Source organism: Pseudorca crassidens, chromosome 3 (genome assembly GCF_039906515.1).
Source record: "Pseudorca crassidens isolate mPseCra1 chromosome 3, mPseCra1.hap1, whole genome shotgun sequence".
In the NCBI taxonomy this organism is placed as follows: domain Eukaryota; kingdom Metazoa; phylum Chordata; class Mammalia; order Artiodactyla; family Delphinidae; genus Pseudorca; species Pseudorca crassidens.
In genome coordinates this window covers 159,971,272-159,996,948 of record NC_090298.1, presented here as the reverse complement: position 1 = coordinate 159,996,948, position 25,677 = coordinate 159,971,272, and the positions used below count along the sequence as shown (strand labels likewise).

Sequence of the window (25,677 nt, the reverse complement as noted above, 5' to 3'; positions counted from 1 at the left end):
TCACTCCTCCCGGCAAACTTACCTCCTCCCGTAGCTAATGAGCAAGGCTGGGAGGTGCCCCAGCTCGCCGCTTGCTCCTGCGTGACTGGACAACCTCTAAGGCCTGACAAGGCTGGGGTCAAGGGGGTCTTTGTGCTGCCGGCGCATCCCTTGGATGAAGCACCCCAGACCGCAGTCCTCGCAAGCGTCCGGGGAGCAGATCCCGACAGCGCTGTGCAGCCAGCTCTGAGCCCGCCTCCTTCTCCCCCCTGGACTCTGTCTGCTCTGATCTGATACCTCGGCTCGGGGAACCCGCTCTGCTTTCCGAGGCTTCGGGTGGCTTGCGCCACACATTCACTTCTCACCGCTCCCGAATGCCAGCCCCCTCCTGGCCACCAGCCTCTTCGCAGGTGTGACAGCCCCATGTAGATGGATGACACAGATGGACGGACCTAGGTGTGTCTGCCCGCCCCCGGCCAGCCCTCGGCCAGCCCTCGGCACGCCCGGGGGGCCCCCCCGCACACCTGGAGCAGGCTGCTGGCCAGGGCTCCGCTCTCCTCCCCGGCTCAGCTCAAGAGTCTCCAGTGGGATCACCTCCACTTCCGCCCCACACCCTCCACCCTCCCGTTGTTGACGGAGGGGGACACTGATGGGGGGGACGCTGGCCTGGCTGGGGCAGGGAGGGGGTCAGGACTGAGGAGAAAACTCAACTGCAGAGTCAGCGATACAAAGGATTGAAATCCTGAGAAAACTGGTGAGAGGTAAAAAAAAATGTGGTCTTATCCATACAGTGGACGATTAGCCAGAAGAAGGAATGAAGCATTGACACACGCTACAGTGTGCATAAACCTGGAGAAAAACCAAGCTGAGTGCCAGGAGCCAGACACAAAAGGCCACATCTTGTGTGATCCCATGAAATGTCCAGAACAGGCAAACCCACAGAGGCAGAAAGAAGACCAGTGGTTGTCAGGGGCAGGGGGAGGGGCGACGGGGAACGACTGCTAATGGGGTCTCCTTTTGAGGGTGATGAAAACGTTCTGGAACTAGATAGAGGTGAAGGTTGCACAACACTGTGGATCTGCTAAAAAATACTGAATTGTTCATTCGAAATGGGTGAATTATACCTCAACAAAGCTCGTAAACAGAAAACCTAACTGCAGAGGCACACCCCTGGTTCTGGAACCTTGTGTCACACCGGTTGAGTGGCTTTGCCCGTGTGTCCCCAGTGACGGGCAGAGACTGGCCCATCCTCATCCTGTGGGAGGGAAAGACATGTTCTGGGCAGATGTCCCTGCGGGTAAAGGTCAAGGTGAATGATGGCATGTTGGTTCAGGGTGACCTGCTCGGGTAGGCCGGCCAGTGCTGACAGAGGGTAGTGGGAACAGACCCAGTGGCCTGAGGGGTGGGCGGAGACTGGGCGAGCCTGGGGTCATGTGACACTGGGTCTGTGAGGCCCTCAGTGGGGACTGGTGCTCAGGACCAAGGCCGGCACACATCCCAGTCCCAGGACAGGCTCCTTCAGGGCCCCCGAGGTGGGTCAGGGGCAGCAGAGAGCTCCAGGACACCCTCGGTCCCACGCCTTGCTGTCCTGGTCGCCAGCCTCCTATGGGTATGCCAGGCAGCTTGGGGGGGCCACTATCTCCCAGCCTTCTCCCTCTGCGTGGGCCAGGCCACAGCAGCTACATGGAGGTCCCGAAACCTCGGCCTCTGGCCGCTTGGGAAAATGGCCCGGCCAGCAAGGATCCTCGTTTCATTTCTGCTTTCGAAATTAAAACCCTGTGCGCGTTGGCAAATGTCAGTGGCGTGTGTTACAGTTCAGGAAGGACAGAGAGAACACTGGCCTAAGCATCCTCCACCCTCAGCCCTGATGCCGAGGCAGAGGGGCACGTCCTGGGCGGGCCTTGTGGCCAGCCCGGTGGCTGATGCCGGGGCAGCTGCATCACAATGTCGTCAGGTTCTCAGAGGGCGCCCGGCATGGGTAACGGACCCCAGACTGCGCTGCCCTGGTGAGCCTGCCTTCTGCACCTTCAGTATTTCTGACCTAAGGCAACACTTCTGCACAAATGTCGCGTTTCTGGGGGCGGTTCAGGGGGCAGGCTGCAGGGTGGCCGAGTGACACCGTGTGAAACAGTGACAGTAACAGTTAACTGCAGTGGGCGGGCAGATCAGCTGATTGGAACCGGCTTTCCACAGTGCCGCCTTCCTGTTTTCTGGTCAGAATTGCACAGCAAGTTTGCAACCCCTGCCTGGGGGGGCGCCCGGCGACACCCAAACCTCAAAACAACTCAACTTCTCCTTTCAGGGAGCTGAGAAAAAGTCCCGATAGGTTTCCTGCGGCCCCAGCCGAGCTGAGAGAGGAAATCTTTTACGAAGGTGCAGAGGGGTACCGTGAACTTAGGCTCAGGCTGGGTTCTAACGGTGGTCTGGCTGTGGCTGCCTGCAGTGTCGCCTGGGGTACCCACACTGCACTGGGTCGACTTGTGTCCCTCAAAAAGATATGTCCAAGTCCTGATCTCTGGAACCTGTGAGTGGGACCTTCTTTGGAAATAGGATCTTTGCAGATGGAATTAAAGTAAGGATCTTGAGGTGAGATCATCTTGGATTTGGGGTAGGCCCTAAATCCAATGACGGTGTTCTTGTAAGAGAAAGGAGATTCGAGATACAGAGGCAGACGGGGAGAAGGCCACATGGACACAGAGACAGAGCCTGGAGTGATGAGGCCACAAGCCAAGGAATGCCAAAGGGCTGCTGGCAGCCACCAGAAAGCAGGAGAGGGACACGGGATGGATTCTCCGTCGGAGCCTCCAGAAGGAGCCAGCCCTGCCTACACCTTGATTTCAGACTTCCGGCCCCCAGAACTGTGAGGGAATAAACTCCTGCTGTTTTAAGCCCTCCACCTCCACCCTCTCCCATTGACAGTACTCTGTGATGGCAGCCCCAGGACATTTGCACACCAGCACACCTCTCTGGGGCTCTGTTTTCTCGTCTTTAAAATGAGCAGAGCTGTTGTGAGTCCTCAGAGAGATGATGGATGAAGACTGTGGCACCCAAAGCCTGACACACAGTGGGCCCAAAGGCACGGTAGCTAATTATTCCTGTTGTTAGAAAGTAACTCTCAAGTGAGCTCAGAATGCTTGGGACTTACTTACGGACAATTTCTAAACCATCAACACTTGAAAGAAACGGTGACTGGGTCTTGTGGGATTACAAGCTGTGACTAAGGCAGCTGTTCTCACCCAGGGGAGATTCTACTCCCAGGGGACACTTGGTGATGTCTGGGGACATTTTTCGGTTGTTGCCACTGGGGGGAGGGGATGCTACTGGCATCGGGTGGGTGGAGGCCCACAGCGTACGTGATGGCCCCCAGCCCAGAGACTGACCCGGCCCCAGACGTCAGTGGTGCTCTGGCTGCAAAGCCTGGCTCTAAACTAAAACAACCTTCTCCCTTTTCCAAATGGTCGCCTCAGGAAGCACATTTATGGCTGTGACGTGGATCTGGCTCAAGCCTGTTTTGGAAGCTGGCATGGGCACCGCCCTCCAGCAGCTCCTAACCCCTGGGGAAATTTGGCCTTGCCGGCTCACACTGCTGAGGCTCGAGGGAGGCAGCCGGGCAAGGTCAGAGGCATCTGACTCACGAGGTGCAGACACCCGCCACGGAGGTGACTAACGGCCCTCGTAGAATGTGCCAGAATCCTTCGGGGCAACGGCAGGGGAGGAGCATGGAGGCCAGCAGGAGGACGGATGGGCCCCCAGGATCACCAGTGGCGGCCCTTGGGGAAGAAGATACAAGACACGTCCAGCTGTCACTCGGCGGGGGACTGCTGCGGGCTGACTTGTGTCCCCCCCGCAAAAGGCTCGTCTATATTGACCTGACGCTGGAACCTGTGAACGTGGCCTGATGTGGAAATGGGTCTTTGCTGACGTAATTAGTTAGGATGAGGTCATCCTGGATTGGGGCGGCCGCTAAAACCAATGATGACTGGTGTCTTTACAGGAAGAGAAGGCAATATGATGACAGAGGCTGGGATTGGAGCGACACAAGCCAAGGAGCGCCCGCCTGGAGCCCCCAGGAGTGGGAAGAGGCAAGAAAGCATCTGCCCCTAGAGCCTTCGGAGGGAGTGTGGCCCGGCCCACACCTAGACTTCAGACTTCAGGCCTCCAGAACTGTGAGAGAGAGTAAATTCCTCTTTTGCCGCCACCCAGTCTGTGGTACTTTGTTAGGGCAGCGCCAGGAACCTCATCCCGGTGCCCTGGATGGTCCTCAGCTAGAAAAGGAAGCTGCACCGCGGGGCCAAACCTGCCTCCTCGCTGTGTTGCACTGAAACCTTGGGGCTCGGCATCTTCATCAAACCTTGTCACACCCACCCGCGTGCCCGGTTCTGTGAGGGGTGAAGGGCCCACTTGGCAAAATGCCCCACTCGGTAAATGCTGGGTCCGTCCTCTCGTTCCTGTCTCCGATTTCTAAAGTCACTCAGTGCCTGCATTGTTTTATCCCGTCATAGAGCACCTGTTATGGGCCCCAGCCATTGCTGGGAGGACAGTGGGGCCATTGGTGGTTTCACGGCAGCTGAGTTCCAGAGCTGGGATGGAGCCAGATTGAACCTGGGACACCCTCCGTAGCTCCCATATCACACAATGCCCACCCCATGATCCTGCAAGGCCCTGAATGATCTGCTGTCACCTCCATGTCCCCATCGCCTCCTGCTCTGTCCCTTGCTCACCCCACTCTGGCTCCTTCCCGTGCCCCCCAGGGCCCCTGACTTTCTTCAACACGCCAGGCACGGTCCAGCCTCCTGGCTTTGTGCACTGGCCGTGTCCCCCTCCCAGACGCCGCATTGCTCACCCCACCCGCTTCCGGGCCCAGCTCGGCATCACCTTCTCGCCTCCTGCCCCTTTACCCCTTCTTCCGCGAGCCCGCCCACTGTTCTTATCAGCTCTTAGCTCACAAGCGAGGCCGCTGTTTCTCTTGCTGCCTGCCTCCTTGTCACCAGGCGGCAGCTCCCTGTGGGCAGGCCTCTGTGTCGATTTTGGCCACTGCATAGCCCAGGGCCAAGAACGGTGCCTGCAGGCGGAATATTTGCAGAATGAATGGATGATCAGAGGAGGGAACGCGTGCAGGGTACACAGCACCGAAGAGAAAAGCGTCCGTTCTGCGGCCGGATCACTAGGTAGTGTTTGAAATGCTTGCGCAAAAAATGACAATGAATCTTTACATTACATGTATAGGAGAAGACAGATATAGGCCATGCATGCTGGCACGGGGCCAGGCTGTACAGCCCCAGCTGATTTCTTGCTCATGATCTCAGAGATCGTCAGAGAGGAAGAGGAACTGAAGTGTATTCAGCCGGCACAGCCCAGATGGGATTTCAGTGAATTTCAGTAAGAAGCTGGAGGTCAATGCTTCAGGGAGGGTGGGACCCCTGAACCTACCCCTGCTCCCACCCCACCCCGAGCCTACTCCTCGGACAGAGGGTCTGGGGTCCTGCGGATGGACAGACTGCAGCACATCCAGCAGGTGTTACTCAGCAACATGAAGATACGAGGTCTTGAGCCAAGAAAAGACGCAGAGGAACCTTAGTACTAGTATTTAGTACTAAGTGAAAGAAGCCGGTCTGAAAAGACTACAGACGGTATGATTCCAGCCATCCAGCATCCTGGAGAAGGCAAAACTATGGAAACAGTAAAAGGATCAGTGGTTTCCAGGAGCTGGAGGGAGTGAAGGGGATGAATAGGCAGAACACAGGGGATTTTCAGGGCAGTGGAACCATTCTGTGTGATACTCAGGGTGGATACGTGACATTGTGCATTTGTCCAAACCCGTAGCAGGTGCAACACTGAGTGAATCCTAATGTACACTGTGGACTTTAGCTAATAATGATGTGTCAATACTGGCTCACCAATTGTTTTTGTTTTTGTTTTTTTAAAACCTGTTTCTTTTCAAGAAATAACATGCCTTTTTTTTTTTTTTATTGCGGTACGCGGGACTCTCACTGTTGTGGCCTCTCCCATCACGGAGCACAGGCTCCGGTCGCGCAGGCTCAGTGGCCATGGCTCACGGGCCCAGCCGCTCCACGGCACGTGGGATCTTCCCGGACCGGGGCACGAAAACGTGTCCCCTGCATTGGCAGGCGGACTCTCAACCACTGCGCCACCAGGGGAGCCCTCACCAATTGTTAACAAATACAACATGTTAATGACAGGGGGAAGAGCAGAAGTGGCAGGAGAATACGGGAACTCTCTGTACTGTCTGTTCAGTATTTCTATAAACCTAAAACTGCTCAAAGAAGTAGAGTGATTTATGTCATTATATTTAATAAAATTTAACTATTTAAGTTACATACTTAAAATCATTTAATCACTGCAAAATCTTATTAAAAGCAGAAAGAAAGCAAGCAGAGTCTTAGACCCCAAACCCAGAGGCTCACACCCTGGGCCCATACGCGGTCCTGGCCCTCACCAGGTGACGACCGTTAAGTTAGTTCTGAGACGTGGACGCATCTTGTCCTAAGACCCTGAGAGTGAGTGATCACTGCGATCACTTCCACTGCCCCCATGTCCAGAAGGCTCACCCACAGTGACACATCCGTGACTCCTGTGGGGTCTGGCCAATGGGAACACTGGAGAGGGCGCAGGAAGCTGGGACATTTCCTCCCCCGCTGACTCTTAGGCACTGCCAAGCAGCCCCTCCCCTAGCCCGTCCCCAGCCCCCAGGTCTGAACTCACCTTGCTGGCTTCCTTCTACCCCACGGTCCCACTCCCTGCCAGAAACACCTCACCATGAACTATTCAGTTTGGACACGCCATCCTTTTCTTTCTGGGACCCGGAGTGCAGACTGCCGCACCTCCAGATGTTGGGAGTACGTTAAGAGGACATCAAGGCATTGATCAGGCCTTGTTATTTTCTCTATTCTGATGTTTTGACACCTGAGGCCTGGCTGACCCTGGAGGGACTGCCCCCGCCAGGGCTGGCCAAGTCCTAGAGAAAGCAAAGGACTCTCCTACAAACACGCCTTCCGAATACAAACCAACCATTTCAGAGCCTACACCGCCCCCCACCATTATCACGTTCTCACACTCAGGGCTACTCTCTCCCTGCCCTGATTACCCCAGGGCCAAGTACCAGACAACCAGGGCAGCCTTTATGCTCCCAAACTCTGAAATTATTCAAACTAGGCACCCTAAGCCTGCTTACCCTGCCTCTCCGGACCCTTCCCGTGAAAACCACGACAGACTCCTGCCTACACCCTCCCCTGGCTCCTGCTGAGCCCTGGTGCCTCCCTGTGGGGCCCTGCATGGAATGCCAAGCCTCCTGTTTCTGGAAAACGTGAGTATAACTGTTTCCTCCACGGCCGTCATCTGAACGATAACCAAACCCAGGCGTGGAGGCCCCTCCGCCGAGCAGTCCCGCTCACCTCCAGCACCGGACCAGCACCGAGGATGGTCCTCTCGACGCCGCTGGCGTAGCCCTTCTGGCTCAGGGCGGTGAGGCAGTGGATCAGGAAGTTGGTGCTCTGCGTCTTGCCGGAGCCGCTCTCGCCTGAGATGACGATGCACTGGTTGACGTGCTTCCGGAGCATGGCGTAGTAGGCGACGTCGGCCAGCGCGAACACGTGTGGCTCCAGCTTGCCCAGCTGCTGGTTCTCGTACATCTTCACGTACTTGGGGTTGTAGATGGGGAGGAACTTGAAGGGGTTGACGGCCACGAGGATGCTCCCGGCATACGTGTAGATCTTCTGCTGCAGGAAGCGGTGTTTGAGGTTCTTCAGGAGGTTCTCCTCGGTCAGTTCAGGGAGGTTGCACAGGTCATCAAAGTCCGCCTGCGGCCGAGGCAGGAGGCCACGCTCCACCAGGCGCCGGGTGGCCGTGGCCTGGGACACGAGCTGCATGTGCACGTACTTGATGGTCCCGTCTGCGTTGCGCTCCTGCAGCAGGAAGTAGTAGCCGTCCTCCTGGGGGTGCTCGTCCTGCGCCCGCCGTGGCCACAGCAGCACACGGTGCACAGGCGAGTCGTTGGCATCCAGCACCCACTCCTCCCCGCCCGTCTCCTTGACCTCCACCAGCACGTAGCGCTTGCTGCCGTCCAGCTGCAGGCTGGTGATGGCGTCCTGGATGACGTCGGATGTGGTGCTGTCCTTGGTGGCTGTCACGCGGCACGAGGCCTGGCACGGGGTCTGGCTCTCGCTGGTGGCCAGCTGCGGGTAGATGTGCAGGTGGTAGGCCGCCTGCCCCCGGTGGCCGGAGCTGCCCGCCTCTTTCACACTCATCCTGCCGGCGGCCTGGCCTCAGCATGCCTCCCGGGCTCGGGGCGCGCGTCCTGGAGCTGGAAGGGAAGAGGGTGGCAAAATCAGAAGGGCGGAGGTGGGGGTGGGGGGACACTGACATTCACCTCTGGACAGACAGCCTCAGGCCCATGGCCTGACTCCGTGGGCTCTCTTGAAAAGCCAGAAGGGCCGAAGAGCCTTATCTGTCCTTAAACGTGACACTCACCTAAGGTCTGTGGCTCCTGCAGAGCGACGTCGCCAGGCCCCTCCTGCCAAGATCAAACCCTTCCCCTGGAGTCTGCTCCGTCCCAGGCCCCGTCCCTCCCCACCAGCCTCTCAACCCTCAAGTCCAATGGCCACAACCATCTCAGAGCTCAGCCCTTCCTGGACTCTCCTCTCTTGACAAAACCTCCCCTGGCAGATCCCTAAGTGGATGAAGACGCGGCCCCATGGGCCTTGGTTATGTCCCCAAAACACATGAGGAAGGTTGCGAGAGGAAGGTTGGGATGAGCAAGACTGAACCTGCCCCGAAACTCAGGGACCTTGAAACCCCCGGGCACCTGAAACCCCACTGAGGAGGATGAACTCAGGGAGGGCCCCCAAAAACTCGCTCGAGAGAACTGCTCAGAGTGCATTTGCTTCCAGAACCCACAACCCCATTCCAATCACGACAAGAACATCAGCCCCAAATTGGGGGCATCCTGTGGGATGCCCGGCAGTCCTCCCCAAGACTGTGAAGGTCATGAGCAACAAGGAAAGACCAAGGAGTCATCCCAGGCAGAGGAAACTGCGGAGACATGATGACTCAATGCAACAGGGTTCCCTGGACAAAATGCATTTGCTCCTAAAGACATTTCGAGAAAGAGAGAAAAGGCAGCCAGTCCTGGCAACAGCTCATTTTGTGTCTTGGAGCAAAAGGCAGAAAGGCAGTGTGGGTCACGTGGGGGCCCACTGTGTACCACCCAAGCGTGACTGAAGATAAAAAGATGAACGAGACCTTGGCTCAAAGCCCAGCGGGAGAAGCTAATATGCAAACAAATGTGAGAGAATATCAACCATGAGCGTGAGAAGTTACTGTTCCCAAGAGCCAGAGAAGGCTTTAGGGGAACGGTAACATCTAAGAGGGGTTCTGAGGGATGAAGAGGAGTTCACAACGAAGCTCTGCCCATTCATGTACATACTGTCCACAGCTGTCTTCGTTATATCAGCATAAGTGAATAGTCACAACACAGATTAGTAACCTTAAGACCTGGAAAGTTGAACGTACTTATTTTCCAGTCTTTTATAGAAACAGTATGCAGACCTCTGCCCTGGACAGAAGCATGACTCAGAGGCTGAGATGATCTGGGTTCTGGGAAACTGAGTCCCACAGCAGTGTTTGGAGGGTGGGGGATGGGTGAGGCTGAACAAAACCAGACATTATGAAGCTGCTACAAACAGGTAGGTAGGTAGTGGCAACAGGTACGAAGGTTAGGGGAGACGGGAGTATTTAATTTTCTAAACTTTCCTCCAAATTATTAAGTAACTTTGGTATATTTCTTTCCAGTTTAATAGATGTTACATGTTTTAATAAAATCTGAATTGCTCTTAATGTGGTATGTTGGTACAGATGAACATTTCTCCGTGCCATGAAATACGCTTTGAAACATGATTTCTGAGTCCTTGGATGCACATCTTCATGTCCAAGTCTGAGCATTTCCTTGGGATCAGTTCACTCATGTAGAATTAGCAGATAAATGGATGTGAACGTTGATAAGTGTCTTTTTTCAAAAAGCCACAGTATCCTGCAGAAAAATTCTATGAAACAGTGGGGCTCATCTGCTCTGGAAACACTCCGGCAGTTTCTTTAAAAGTTAATTATATGCCTAGCATGTGACCCACTCCTAGGACTTAAGAGAAATGAAGCAGATGTTCATACAGAGATTGTACATGAATGTTCTTTTTTTCTATAATTAATTAATTTATGGCTGTGTTGGGTCTTTGTTGCTGCACGCGGGCTTTCTCTAGTTGCGGTGAGAGGGGGCTACTCTTTGTTGCAGTGTGCGGGCTTCTCATTGTGGTGGCTTCTCTTGTTGTGGAGCACGGGCTCTAGGCGCGCAGGCTTCAGTAGTTGTGGCTCACGGCCTCTAGAGCGCAGGCTCAGTAGTTACGGTACACAGGCTCAGTTGGTCTGCGGCACCTGGGATCTTCCTGGACCAGGGCTTGAACCCGTGTCCCCTGCATTGGCAGACGGATTCTTAACCACTGCACCACCAGGGAAGTTCCTACATGAATGTTCTTAATGGCATTGTTTCTAAAAGTCCCAGACTAGAAACAAACTGAACGTACACAAACCGGTGAATGGACGAATAAGCCGCCATACAATGGAACATGACTCAGCTGTGAGAAGGGACACAACACAAACGTCACAACAGCATGGAACAACATGGAACAATCTCAGAATCTGTGTGCTGAGTGAAAGACAGAAGACGAAAAGGAGTACCTATAGACCCATCAATTCCACTCCTAGGTATGGACCCAAAAGACTTAAAGACAGGGATTCAAACAGATACTTGGACACACACGTTCACAGCAACCCTATTCACAATAGCCAAAAGGTGGAAACAACCCAAATTTCCATCAGCTGATGAATGGATGAACAGAATGTGGTCCATCTACACAATGGAATGTTACTGATTCATGCTACAATGTGGATGAACTCTGAAAACATTATGCTGAATGAAAGAAGACAGAGACCAAAGGCCACATGTTGTATGAGCCCATTTATATGAAACGTCCAGGACAGGCAAATCCATAGAAATAGAAAGTAGACCAGTGGTTCCCAGGGTCTGGGAAGTGAAGAGGCGGGGGAATGGGGAGAGACTCCTGATGGACACAGGGTTTCCTTTTGGGGTGATGGAAAAGTTCTGGAGCTAGATAGAGGTGATGCTTGCAAAACACTACAAATATGCTAAATATTATTGAATTGTTCACTTTAAGTGGGTAATTTAATATTATACAAATTTCATCTCAATAAAATTCTCAAGAGTACATATTATATGATTCCACATACAGGTGACCCTTGAACAACATGGGTTTGAATTCTGTGGGTTCACTTATATGCAGATTTTTTTCACTAAATATGTACTTTAGTACTACATAATCTGTGGTTGGTTGAAGCCCAGGATGGAGAGCCACAGATATGGAGAGCCAACTGCAAAGTTATACATGGATTTTTTTTTTTAATATTTATTTATTTGGCTGCGACTGGTCTTAGCTGCTGCACACAGGATCTTTTTTTTTTTTTTTTTCCAATTGCGGCTGTGGGATCTTTTTTAGTTGCGGCATGCGGGCTCTTAGTTGGCACGCAGGATCTAGTTCCCTGACCAGGGATCGATCCCGGGCCCCCTGCAATGGGAGCATGGAGTCTTAACTGCTGGACCACCAGGGAAGTCCTTATACATGGATTTTTGAATATTTTGATTTTGTATATGAAGGGCAGCGTCCTCAACCCCTGTGTTGTTCAAGGGTCAACTGTACGTAAATTTCTAAAAAGTGTAAATTAATTAGAGACAGAAAACTGATTGTTGGCCGCTTGGAGGAGGGGGACAGGGCGGGAGGACAAAGGGGTCAGGGAGATTTTTGGGGTGATGGATGTGCTCACTATCTTGATCGTGGTCGTGGGCTCCTGGGCGCTTGCATGTGTCACAACTCACCCAATCACACACTTCAAATAAGCGCCATTTATAGCGTACTGATTACACCCAATAAAGCTGTTTAAAACAAAGCATGTGGATTATGAAAGGACCGAATTCCCCAGGAGTGCAACTTTTTTTTTTTTTTTTTGCGGTACGCGGGCCTCTCACTGTTGTGGCCTCTCCCGTTGTGGAGCACAGGCTCCGGACGCGCAGGCTCAGCGGCCATGGCTCACGGGCCCAGTCGCTCCGCGGCATGTGGGATCTTCCCGGACTGGGGCGTCCCCTGCATCGGCAGGCGGACTCTCAACCACTGCACCTCCAGGGAAGCCCAGGAGTGCAACTTTTAAATACCTCTTGCTTTCTTTTCAAAATGCCCAATCCTCGAGACCCAGCCACCGAGTTCCTCGGATGCCACTGCAAGGAAACGGCTGGGAACCTATGAACTTGTCTGTGTTCAGAGGTGCCAGGTGGTGCTGCCCACCTGACCGTCCCCCGGAAACTATGAGAGCTAACTGCAGGACGTTCCTGGGCAGCCCCACAAGGCTGTGGAGGGTGGGTAGTTTATGCGCTTCCAAGCCTGGTGAGAGAGGCAGGAGCCCAAACTGTAGATCTGCACCTTAATCAGGGCCACATGAATGCACGTGTGAGCTTGTGAACATACATGTACGAATGTGAGCACACGTGCAGACACAGACACGCGTGATTGAATGCACACTCTCACACGACCGTGCTCACACATGCACACACACAAACATGGACACACATGCACAAACAGAATTTCATTTGAACACACCCACACTCACAGGCGTGCACACACACACACACGCGCGCGCAGACCCAGGGCTTCAGGCAGAGCCTGAACCTCTGTGACACGCACTCGTGGAGACACGGCTCACGAGCGCCACAACTTCTGGGGGCACGTTCCAGCTCAAGGACCAGGGGTTTTGGATGGTCTCACGCCCAAGCTGCCTGGATGCAGGCAGCACAAAGGTCACAGGGATGCACCTGCTTTCTCCTCCCAGCAGACACCGAGCTGGCTGAGCGAGAAGCCATCAGGGCCCAACCACGTGATCTTGCTCAAGGGAGCCTCTGTCACCTGCCCTGACAAGGGTCTGGTTGACGCTGGGACAGGCTGAAGGCTGTATGGCCCGCTGAGCTCTGTGCTGCCCCACATCCTCCAGGGCTCGCTGATCATGAGGCAGCCTCGGAGCCCACGGGGGACTTTTACAGCTCTGGGCCCCTTGGTGGGAGGAGCAGGGGACTCCATACTCTTGAGACTGGGGGCCATGGGGGCAGTCACAGGTCCAGCCAGTGCACACCCCACCCCCAGGCCAGGAGGAAGTACTAATAGATAAGCCTTGCTCAAGGGGTCTGCTGACTGGGCCGGCCAAAGAGAAGGGGTGGGGCAGGGTGGACACCAGCTGGGGGCCCTCACAGGAGTCCCCGCAGGGCCCACCTGACCCACCCTGCAGCAGCTGCCCCTCCAGCCATCATAGCCCACGTAGGCCCACCACATCTGCATCCTGGGAAACTCCACCCCTGCACCTGCCCGTGGGGCCCTCCCCACGCCCAGCCAGCCTCACCAGGTCCTGCTCCCCAGGGAGCCTGCACTCTCCTCTCAGAGCGGCTCCCTTTTCCCCCTTCCCGGGGGGGGGGGACCCTCCCACCCTCCCACTGAAATAGCTCATGGGCCTGAACACCAGAGACACTAGTAAATCCTTCTCCAGCCCAGGGTCGAGTTCCCTCCTAGCTTCCACGCAGCCTGGAGCTGGTCCTTCCTGCTCGCAGCCGTCCCTCGGTCCGCTATGCCCCCATGCAGTAGAAACCACTGCTCCCCTCTCCAGAGATGCCACCCAGCTCCTGCCAATCATGCCTTTCCTGGTCCTGCTCACTTGCTCTGCAGCCGTGGGGATCAGGTGTCACCTGGACCTGCCCCTGGAGCCCATCCACTCTGTTGCACTCCCCCATCAGGGGCTAAGCTCGTGCCCAGGGACGCCCACCCCACCTCCAGCCCCAAACACCCAGGGGGTTTGCTCCCTGCTCCTCCCACTGACCACATCCTGTCTGCTGTCCCTAGAACAGCCTTCTCTTCTCACCAGGAGGTCAGGAGGGCCTCTGAGGGACCCTTGTCTCCATCCTCTGGGCCATTGCAGGGCAGCGCCTGGAAGCATTGGTCTAGGTGTGAGTGTCCCAACACAGGGCCCCTCGGGGATGCCCTCTGGCCAGCGCTCAGCCCCTGGCCATCAAGGCCCATATAGCACAGCCCCCCGCTGGTAGACTGGCTGCTGCAGGGAGCAGTTCTTGGACGTACTCTGGCTGTTCCCCACCCAGCCAGGCCCAGGCTTGCAGGCCCCCTCCAGCCACGGAGAAGCTGCCCAAAGCCTCCAACCCACAGGGGGAAGTCTGCTTCCCCCAGCCCGGGCTGCATTCCCATGAGACACCGACCAGGCCATCACCACGGGTCTGGCACCCTGCCCTCCCCTTCCCTCCCCTGCATCTCAGACGGGGGCCGGCCCCACACTGCTGCCTCCTTCCAGTGCCATCCGTGTCCCCTGTCCTCGTCCTCAGGTTGGAATGCCCCTCGGACCCCTCAGCCAGATCCCAGGCAGCTCTGTTCCCAATGCGGATGCGCCCTCTTAGACCCAGAGACTCCTCATTCCACACGTGGCACCACCTGAACCTGAACACTGGGCTGATGTGATCCGCTCTACATCCTCACTACGAAGGCCCCTGACCCCTCTGCCAAAGTGACTTCCGGAGAGGCCCACCCAAGTGAGAGGTCTGCCCGGAGCAGCCTGAGAAGTGCTGCCTCAAAGCATCCTCACTGGCACCGAGGATCAATATTTTTCTCAACCCATGGCCATCAGTGGGCACAAAAGAGCATTTTGTCACTTATAATCCTGTCAGGCTGGGTTTTTTGACAATTCACTGTATTCAGTAACGATTTTTCTGTTTCTGGAAGCTGTTCATATCCGTTGCCCTTTTTCTCCCACTGAACCATGCCTACCTAGCTCATTGATTTGGAGGCGCTCTTTGTATAGGAATGGTATTAACTCTTTGCGACGTCTGATGAATCTAATTCATACAGATTTACTTTTGCGTATGGTGTTTTTTGATACAAATACTACATTTTCCAGGCAGTCAGATCTGTGGGTCATTTCTTTCATGATGTCTATCGCACATTCCCCTCCCAGAGCTGGGGAGCATGGAACCACACTCTGTATTCCTCTCCCTCCCTGGACTTACTCTTTACATTTCAGTCTTTATCCATCTGGAAATTATACTGGAGGGTGTAAGAGTTTCCTAGGGCTGCTGTGACAGAGTACTATAAACCAGGTGGCTTAAAACAAGAGAAATGTACTGTCTTGCATTTCTGGATGAGTCCAAAATCAAGGTGTGGGCAGGGCTGGCTCCTTCCGGAGGCTCTGAGGATGAAACCATCCCATGACTCTCCTGGCTTCCGGTGACCCTTGGTTTGTAGGTGCATTACTCCGATTTGCTGGCCCAACATCACATGGAGGCCTTCTCTGTCTCTGTGTCCTCCTCTCGTCTTATAAAGACACCAGTTATTGGATTCAGGATGAAGCCACCTTGAGATCTTAACATCCGCAGATGCCTTATTTCTAATCAAGGTCACATTCTGAGGTTCCGGATGGAATGAATTTTGGGGGACACCAGTCAACCCGGTACAGTGTGGGAAGTGCAAGGAAAATCCAGATGGTCTCCAAAGAGTGAAGCAATTGTTTTAATGCTTTTTCTTAAAGAATCTGTCTCTCCCCAGACCAGGGAGGCTCCTTTGTTAAAGATCACACGTTAAGTTATGTTACACACGCGGGTCTGCCTCTGGGCTGTTGATATGTGCGTGGAGCCATACTGTGATTACCACAGCTTCAGGGGATGCCCTTAAACAGTGACATCTTTCTCGGAGGAGCTCAGATGTTTTCTCTGGCTTCTAAGCACGTCTTCCTCACGGAGTCTTAACAGAGTCTGAGACCTGGAAGCCAGTCACGTTGTGGCTTAAGGTACTTTCTACAAGTGGATGTGAAACCTGCACCCCAAGAATCCCCAGACTGTGTCTGGAATGAAAGGAAGCAGGTCTGGGACTGAGGAACTGGGGGCCCTGGGTCCCCAGGGGGCATAGCTCGGCGAAGTGGCAATTGCACGCTGCGGCCGTGTGTTGGGGGCAGCAGGTCCTGAAAAGCCGTGTGTCTGTCTTTGAGCCAAACCGCCTCTTCAAATGCCCCGAAGTTAAAATGCCTGTTCTGCCTTCTGACTAATGCTCACAGAAGCACACGCGATGTGAACAGGAAGCAAAACCCGTCCCTAAACTGATAGGATCCGTCTACCTGGAACTCATCGGAGAACTATGCCCTCATCACAAAATGGAAACCAATCTGTCAGACTATAAAATTCCTGTATGAAAGAGCCAAAAAGGTGGAAGGGAAGTGCCCATCAAAGGATGAGTGGATATGGGACTTCCCTGCTGGTCCAGTGGCTAAGACCCCGAGCTCCCAATGCAGGGGGCCCGGGTTCGATCCCTGGTCAGGGAGCTAGAGCCCACATGCGTGCTGCAACTAAGAGTTCACATGGTGCAACCAAGAGATCCCACATGCCGCCAAGAAGATCCTGCACGTGGCAACAAAGATCCCGAGTGCCGCCACTAAGACCCGGAACAGCCAGAAAAAAAAGGATGAGTGGATAAACAAAATAGGGTCCACCCACCCAGGGGAATATTACTCATCCATAAAAAGGAATGAAGTGCTGACACACCCTACAACGTGGATGAACCTCCAAAACATCATGCTGAGTGAAAGAAGCCAGGTACCAAGTATGATCCCATGGACGTGAAACGTCCAGAATAAGCAAATCCACAGAGACAGAAGGCAGATGAGTGGTTGCCAGGGCCTGGGGGAGGGGAATGGGAGAGACTGCTGATGGGGACAGGGTTTCCTTTTGGGGTGACGGAAATGTTCCGGAACTAGACAGAGGTGGTGGCTGCACATCACTGTGAATCTCAATGTTACTAATGGCCAATCTTCTGCGCACGATAAAATGAATTCCCGCTGAGAAACCTGAACGTTGAAAAACTAAAAAGGCTTTTTTGCAAACGCCATACTGGTGTCCTTTCAGCGCTTGGAGGGGATGTGAGCCTCAGTTCAGGGCCTTTGTCTCATGCTCTCAGAGAAAGGAGGCACAGGGAAGAGGGGGAGGCCACCAAAAATTCGGCCCTCGGGATGAGTGGACAAATGTGAATGAGCCGCTCTCAAGGCCCGGCCAAGGTCTGATGCGTGAAAAAGTGAGGTTCTGCCGATCAGCTTGGCGAATGAGTTGGAATTGGCTGGAAAATAAGGAGGACGGGGGCCTCCAAAAAGTGTAGCATAGCCGCTTCGTTTATATAAGGCCATAATTTGAAGCCACATGTTTATTGGATGAAATCATCCTCAAGTTAAAAGGAGAGGGCCGGCGTTACAGCAGAGTCAGTTAGGAAACACCGTTTAGAAGTCAGCGCGTTTCCACTTTTCCACACGTGTTTCCTTGAGCCTGTTGGGATTGTTTTAGGAAATGATCACGTGAAGTTATTGGAAAGATGGACATGCTGAGAAATAGCTACAAAAGAAGTATGTTTCTCAGTCTTGGCAGCTCAGAGCTGGAGAACAGTTTAGGCTTTAGGTTGGGTGAGGGGGGGATGCGGCCATAGGCCACGGAACGTCCAGAGCCCCCAGAAGCTGGAAGGGGCAAGGAAGGGTCTCCCCCCGGAGTCTCTGGAGAGTCACGGCCCTGCTGATGCCTTGGTTTGGGACTTCTGGCCTCCAGAGCTGCAAGGGAATCCATTTCTATCGTTTAAGCCACTGAGTTTGTGGTACCAATTTACGGCAGCCCCAGGACATGAATCCAGGGGTCTGCTGCAGAAGATACTGGATGCTCTGATGGAGGCCATGGTCAGGAACGGCCACCACCTCTCTTTTGCCTTACTTAAATATCCCTGGAGAAGCCCATCCCAAACACCCTCTCATGACTGTCCCTTACTTCCCTAATTCGTCCCCCTAGGCCTTCTAGTCTGGCCCAACCGGTCTGAGTCCTAGAGAAGGCTCTTCCTCCAGGCAAGTGCTGGGGCAGCCTGGTCCATTCACCTGTCCCTGAGGCTGATCCCTCTCCTTGGGGTCTGTGGCTATGTCCCCAACGAGGCTGTCTTCTTTCAAAGTCTGTCCAGTCAACAAATGTTTCTCCACTGCCCACACCCCACCCTGGGCCAGGCCAGGCTGGCAGCAAAATAGAGTAAGAATGTGGCAGTGTCTGGCCTTCAGGGAACTAGACAAATCAACCCACCAGAGAAGAGGCATTTCCAACAGCAATAGTGCTTTGGACAGGAAAAATGCAGTGTGTTCGTGCAGCAGCTTTCAACGGGGTGGGAATTGCGGCAGGCAATTCTGCCCTACCCCATGGGACAGTTAGCAATGGCTGGAGACATATTTGGTTGTCACCACTGGGGGGGGAGGGGAGGTACTTCTGGCATCTGGTGGGTGGAGGCCAGGGATGCCGCTCAACACCCTACAATGTGCAGGACAGGCCCCCACAGCAGAGAATGATCTGGCCCTGGACGTCAGCAGCGCCGTCATGGGGACAGAAACTGACCAGAGCAGGGTGGTCACTTCGGATTAACCAGGAGGCAAGGAGGCGCTCAGAGGAGATAGTTGCCAAGGCCTGCGCAGTGAGACAGGATGGATGGGCTGAGCTTGGCGATGGCGGCCCAGGCGAGGGCGGTGAGCGCCATGGGCAGGGGCAGCTGGGGCTGGCCTCAGAACAAGGGGACCAGTGTGGCCGGCAGGAGGGGGAAGGGCCGAGGTCAGGAAGGTCAGATCCCACAGGGCCTTGTGAACATGGGAAGGAGTCCGGATTTTCATGCAAGTCTGATGGGGAACCCTGGCTAGTTGGAGACAGGGAGGACCGAGACATGAGTGACATCAGGAAGGAATTAGCCAAGCCTAGTGTGGCAGGCAGACCGGGGTGGGGGCAGGTATCCGGCGGCTCCTGCAGGTGTGGGTTGGGGGGACTGATGGTGATTCGGGTCAGGCCTGTGGGACACAGGTAGGTTCCGGTTCCAAGGGGAAGGCAGAGCCGCAAGGCCCTGTGGGGGGCTGGGTTCCGGGTCCTTCCCTGTTGACCGGTAGGCTCATAAAGACATGGAAAGTAGCCTGGGAAGTGGGTCTGGGCGGGCAGAGGAGAACCCTTTGGGACCCTCCTCTCCAATGACACGGTCTACCTGTCATCATGCCCTGGTGGAAAGCCACCTTGAGAACCTTATACGGGCAGAGCTGCGGCGACAACACACAAAAGCCCTGCCTGAGACCAGATTGAGCAGCTCCCAGAGAACAAGGGAACGCCGCTTGGCTTTTAAAGGCAGTTCAGATCCCCGGGTAGGGCTCTGGAGGCTGCTGTGCCAGCCCGGTCACCGGGGGCTGGGTGTGACTCTTCTCCTAGGGGACACCTGGCAACGTATGGAGACAGTTTTGGTTGTGACAACTTGGGGGGCGGGTGCTACTGGCATCTGGTGGCTGGAGGCCAGGGACGCCACTCAACACCCTACAATGCACAGGACGGTCTCCACCACAGAGCATGATCCAGCCCCAGACGTCACCAATGCCAAGGCTGAGAAAGCATGCTTTCAATAAATAAGAAAAATGTTTGCACACTTCAGGGTCTCCCCAGGGCCTCACAGGCACACAAGATGTTAGCATGATTCCAAGCCCACGTTCACCTGACTACACAACGTTTAGAAGGAGGGACCAAGAGAGGGAGCTGGCCTTGTGGGGCGACTGCCCCAGCTGTTAGGGCCTAGGGCCACCTGCCCCCGTTCCAGTCTCTTTTTCCACTCCAGATACCCTGTTCCTTAGCTTCCCCACCTTCATCCTCTCATCTCCCTGCTAAACCAGGGGGCAGACTCCCTCGAGACCACCAGGAGGAAAGGGACCAGCCCCCTGAGGGTCTAAGGGCCAGCCTACGCTCCTACACTTCCTTTGTGTCACGCGTTCTGATAAACAGCATCTCCGCGTGACAGCCAAGGACTCTTGGTGATCTTCCCAAGCAGTGGCCTTGGACCCTGGCACGCTTGCCAGGAAATGAAAGCCCCAGGTGCGTCTCCAGGATCTGAGAAGCAAAATCTCAAAGTCTCCTCTGGGCTCACCAGGTTCCGTCCACCCTCTAATGGGACGGAGAGGCTCTGAGAGATGAGTAGGAAGATCGTGGCAAAGCCCCGGGTGGTCCTGATGCTGACCCTGTCCTGTTTGCAAGGAAGCAGCAGCAGTAGCAGCGGCCTTGCAGGCAGATGACCACGCCGGGGCTCTTGGGCCTTCCTCTCCCTCCATCAGCCAGCTCAAGCCAGGCCCAGGCTCCTGTTCCAAGCTCGCTGGTGCCAGGTACTTCACGGCCCTCACCGGGCTGATAAACTGACTTCCGTGGACATGACTGCTGGCCGGACATCTGTGCTCTGAGCAGAGGGACGAGGGCTATTCCCGCTCCCTCAGTATCCCTGAGAGCCAAATCTGCACCTGGCTTGTTAACGCTTTTTTGCGGAATGACTTTCAGATTTTCCAGAAACTTCTTTTGTCTCATCACCTGTGGCAGCAGCCGGTCCCAAAGTCACTTTGTTCCATGAATGGGTTGTTTTTGGACTCCCCTCTTGACCCTGGCAATACTGAGGACACGGACCCCCGTACACCCCAATTATAAATCTTGGCCGGCCCCTGGGTGGGCACACACTGTCTCCCAGGCCTGGCTCTAAACACACCCCTTGTAAAGTCCCATGAGGTCTGCTCCTCCCGAGTCCTGTTCTTGCCTCTCTATTGTCACCCCAAGAATAAGGACCTGTGCAAGATCTGGAAAATTCCCTAACAGGGCACTTCCAAAGTCGACATGGCCAACCTGCCTACCTACCCTAAAATGTTTATTTAAATGAGTGAGACAAAACTAAACGAACTTATTCTCTCTAAGTACCATTATTTATTGATAATTCCCTCACTAAATAAAAATGACATCTGTCTCTTATGCAGTGTTACAGCCTGAATTGTGTGCCCGCCCCCTACCCCGCCAATTCATTATGTTGAAGTCCTACTTCCCAGGACCTGAGAATGTGACTGTATTTGGAGACAGGGCCTTTAAAGAGGTGATTCATTCAAAAGGAGGTCATTAGGGTGGGCCCTGATCCAAAGCGACAATCGGACACGGACTCACACAGAAGTAAGGTAAAGACTCACACAGGGGTGAAGACTCGGGGAGAAGACAGCCATTGACCAGCCAAGGAGGGAGGCCTGAATGCATCCTTCCCCCGTGGCCTTTGGAAGGCACCAACACTGCCCACACCCTGATTTGGACTTCTGGCCCCCAGATCCATGAGACAGTACATTTCTGTTGCTTAAGCCACCTAGCCTGTGGTACTTTGCTACGGCAGTCCCAGGAAACTTGCACACGCGGCAGTGACAGTCATGAAATGCTTGGAGCTGGCTTCCCTCTCGCACACACAACCCTAAGAAACGGGGCAGAACTGGGATGTAAACGAATGAGTCAGACCAGGACGGCTTATTCATTGCTCCGACTAAGCCACAGGCTGAGCCCTTGAATCACTACTTTATTTATCATCGGGGCCCGGGCTCAGAGTCTCAACGAGGAAATGAGTAGAACCCAAACTCATCGGCTGAGTTTTTGAGACATGCCTCATCTCCAAGGCCCTTTCTAGGCCAACATGAAAAAAAGCAAAGAGGTGAAGTGATGGGCTCTGCACCTCGGCCGGCAGTGCGCTGGCTTGTCGGGGGCCCGGCGGTGCTCAGACAGAGCCCTTTGTTCTGTCCGTCTCCGGGACGAGGGCAGAGAGAAGGGCCTGTCTTGCTCGGCGGGGAGGCCGAGCAGGGGCTGCCTGGCACAGTTGGTTGGGGATGCTGGGTGCACAAAGGGCTGGTGGATGGGGACTGGGGGGAGGGCAGCATCCAGAAGGGGTCAGAGGGCCCCAGAATGTGCGGTTTCCTCCCCTGGAGTTAAAGCAGCAATGTCATGGTCGGGGAACAAGCAGAGGAGGACACGTGAACAGCAAAACTTAGTCTGTGCTTGAGGACGGACTGGCGTCTGGAGCCAAGAGGGCAAACGCGAGAAGATAACGTGGCTTCAAGAGCCACAGTGATCTGGGGCTACCTCCAAAGTAGCTCTTTGAGAGGAGAACCTGATACCTCTAATCTCGGAAGAAAAGCAACAATTTGTTCCGAGACAAGGACCGTTCCTGCAGAAATCCAGGTCAGTGGGAAGACAAAGAGGAGACAGACAATGGCATCTGCTGTGCCAGCGCGTGATGACGGCCCCAGCTCACCTCCTCTTCCTCCTCTGCTGCACATTCTCGGGGCACGTTCTCTAACTCCCCCTCGGTCCATTCCCAGTGGTGGCTCCTTTTTATCAGGACTCCAGATTAAGAACCGAGCAGATGGCAGAATTCAATCGCTGGCCTCTTTTCCCCACGCCTGCCCTTGGTAGCCATTTGCTGGGAGCCCAGCAAACACCAAGGACCCACCGAGGCAATGGTGGGCCTGGAGCGGGAACCAGATTTTACTACAGAGCAGTGCTCCTGTCCCCCAGGGGACACACAGCCACGTCTGGGGACATTTTTGGTTGTCACAACTTGGGGTGGGTGTGTACTATTGGCATCTCGTGTATGAAGGCCAGGGATGCTGCTCGACATCCTGTAATGCACAGGGTGGCCCCACAGCAAAGAATGACCCGGCCCCAGATGTCAATGGTGCTGCAGTTGAGAAACTGCTCTAGCAATTTGGTCTTCGCCAAAGTGAGGTTACTAATGATCCTCCGTACTTCTAGAAAGCACAGCGAGCCATTTCTGAAGTCGTCACCTGCCTGAGCCTAGTTTCTATATCGAGAAAATAGGAACTGCAATCCCCTTGCTGCTGGTTGGCAGAATAAAAGAGTTGGGTATAAAAGCATCTATCACAGAAGATGCTCAATAAAGAGCTGCACATGGACGTGCTTATGTGGTTCCCTCTTCCCCACTTGGTTTAACACCTCTGTATCCTTCAAGGCTTGGCTTAGGGCCAGCCACCTCTCCTGAGGAAACTTGCTGGAATCCCCCATGCCCTGAAGCTTGTGTTGGTCGTTCCTGATTCTGTCCCCACAACTTCTTGTGCCACTTCTGTTGCTGCACTGATCAACTACTCTGAACTCCATTATTCCTGCTGGGGAGGGTGGCCCACTAGAATGTCCCTCCCCCAGGGCACAAGGGCTCATCTCTGCCCCTGGGACCCAGCCCACAGCACCTTGCATGATCAGCCCTTGCTTCACTGAATTCTGGGTCCACCCAAAACGCACAACTTCAGGGAGACAAGGAAAGGGAAGCTTTGAGTTAACAAGCCTCTGTTGGGGATAGAAGATGGATCCTACAGTGAAACAGAATGGGGAGATTCCCAAGTCCCCACCTGCTTCACCAAGTCACAGGCCTGGACCTGAGGGAGGGTCTCACCCAGGGATTTCCAGCCAGAAGGATGCAGCTGAAACCCTGGGAACAGGTATGATGTGCAAAAGCACATTTGGCACTCCAATTTCCCACGTGGAAGATAAGGAAGCAGTAAGATAATCATATTCAGATATAAACTGTAGGACGGAAAGCCCAACAAAAATGGGATCGCCATGGTGGGGATTCACCTGTTGGGGGCTGCATAAAACTAGACAGGGCTGTGTGCTGGAGACACCAAGGCTGGGTTTCAAAGTTGCAGAACACTGATTAGGCCAATCCATTCATTTTGCAAGTAAAGAAACAGACAAAGAGACTTGACAGAGATTAGGACCCCCAACACAAGACCCTCCAAGAGAGCCTGCCTGGCCACGCTCCTGGAGGAAGGAGACAACAGCAGGGCTGTGGAACCAGAAGATTCTGATCCAGTTCATGGTGGGGGGGGGGGAGAGGGGGAGGGGGAGTGTCCCAGCCAGGGCAGGCCCATACGCAGAACCTGCATGAGGCATGACTGTGGGCTCTAATCATGTGTTCTGGGGCAAGCGCAGCTGAGAGTCTCGCTTACAGAAGCTTCCATAAGGGCCAGAACATTCTGGAAGTGAACGAGGTGGTCATCTTTCTGTGGCCCTCTTTACATTCAAGCTATCCAGGCTCGTGTCCTGAACGCACTATAAACCCAGGCTCCTTGGCCCTTCTAGCAGGCCCCAGACAAGGATCCCCAGGGTCGGGAAAGAAGAGAAATTAATGCTGATCAAAACGGTTTAGAGCAAGGCCCTCCCCAGAGCCAGGCCCATCAGACAACTTTCCAGCTGCCCATGTCACGTTCCACTGCTCCCGGATGCCTTAAGCGTTTGGAGACTCCAAGACCAGAACATACCTCAGGAAGGTAGCAGCTGGGACCCTCCAACTGTAAGGCACAATATCCCCACCAGCTCCCACCTCAGACAAAGAGGTGTGGCAGAGGCTTTCCCTTAGACTCCTGGCCTACAAGGCGCCTCTCCCAGGCTGAGCTCACAGCCACCGGGGGACAGATTTCCTGTATGTCTTTTTACCCATTTAAGTCCAAGGATGCAACTCGGAGGAGGTGGTGACAGCCTAGCACATGCGGCTGTGTGCGCACCCACCCCCGCCCCCTCTGAAACCCAGTTCCGGCCCCATAGCTGGGGTGGGGGGGGCCCAAGAGCTCCTTCCTTGCTCCCTAGAACCCCCAGGCTCTAGCCAGTCCGCTCTTAGGAGGACAGTGTTGGGTTTTCAAGTCCTGAATACCGCCCAGAAGGCGCTGAAACTAGCCGGGGCCCCCAGCAGTTGGGGGTGAAGTCAGGGATAAGATGAATCAAGAGGGTAAGATGGGCCCCAAATCTCCATGGTCTGCACCCCAATGTCTGAACGGGGCCATTCTAGTCCTTTCCTTTCCTCCCCTCCTCCCCAGGCTCTCCCTGGACCAGACCTCACTTCTTGCCATGGCTTCCATCCCCCTTCTGCCTCCCCTCCCATCCCCCATTTCCCCTCTTACCAACTCGGCCGGCCACCGCACCAGTGGGTTCAGAGCCCCTCACATTTACTGAGCACCCACTGAGTCCCAGGCGCTGCCCTCCCTCAGGCACCATTCCTCTACCTCTTCACCGTAGGCAGACGCCCCCAGGCCGTTCTGCACCGTTCCCCCCAATCGCACCCTGGCTGTTCCCCCACCGGCCTTGCTCCTCTCAACCCCCAGCCTGGGCCTCTCAACCCCGCCTCCTTGCTTCTCCCCCTCCCAGCCCCGTTTCCTGCGACCCCCCAACTACCACTTAAGCCACGTCCTCTTCAGAGAAGCTGCTCAAAGCCACAAGATCTGCCTCCACACCCGCCCAAAAACTCCCTCACCAGGCTCATCACATCAACTTTCTCCTTCATCGTCCCGTTCCCACTCCGTCTCCTGCAAACTCTCCACGACCCCCAAGCTCGTTCCCGCCTCCTCGACCCCTGCTTTCGCGCCCCCCCCGCAACTAACCCTTAGCCCCGTCCCTCTACAAGGCAGCCCGCCGATGCGAGCTTCGAGATCAAACACTCGAGCCGCGGCCGCCCGGCACTCACCTGGGCCTTGGCCGCCGCGCGCCGCCGGTCCCGGCCCGGGTCCCCGCCCGGCAGCCAGCCCGCTGCTCTTCGGGCGCTCCGCCCCACCGCGCCCGCCGCTCCCCCGCGCGCTCCCGCTTCCGGGTTCCGGAGGGGCGGGTCCGGGGGGCGTGACGCCAGGCCGCCAAGGGGGCGGAGAAACACGAATCCC

General features: G+C 54.9%; 1 protein-coding gene across 11 annotated transcripts in view; it reads right to left on the bottom strand.

Moving 5' to 3' along the window:
- The window catches only part of MYO9B (myosin IXB), a 90,987-nt gene extending 65,406 nt beyond the window's left edge, over positions 1–25,581 (bottom strand). For all 11 annotated transcript variants that reach the window (XM_067733139.1, XM_067733129.1, XM_067733132.1 and 8 more), the window contains exons 1-2: positions 25,488–25,581; positions 7,392–8,299 (exon numbers count right to left, since the gene is read on the bottom strand). In XM_067733139.1, the coding sequence (XP_067589240.1) occupies positions 7,392–8,243 (852 nt within the window). In that variant the 5' untranslated portion in view covers positions 8,244–8,299; positions 25,488–25,581. The remainder of the gene's footprint in view (positions 1–7,391; positions 8,300–25,487) is intronic.
- Between the last annotated feature and the right edge of the window lie 96 nt (positions 25,582–25,677).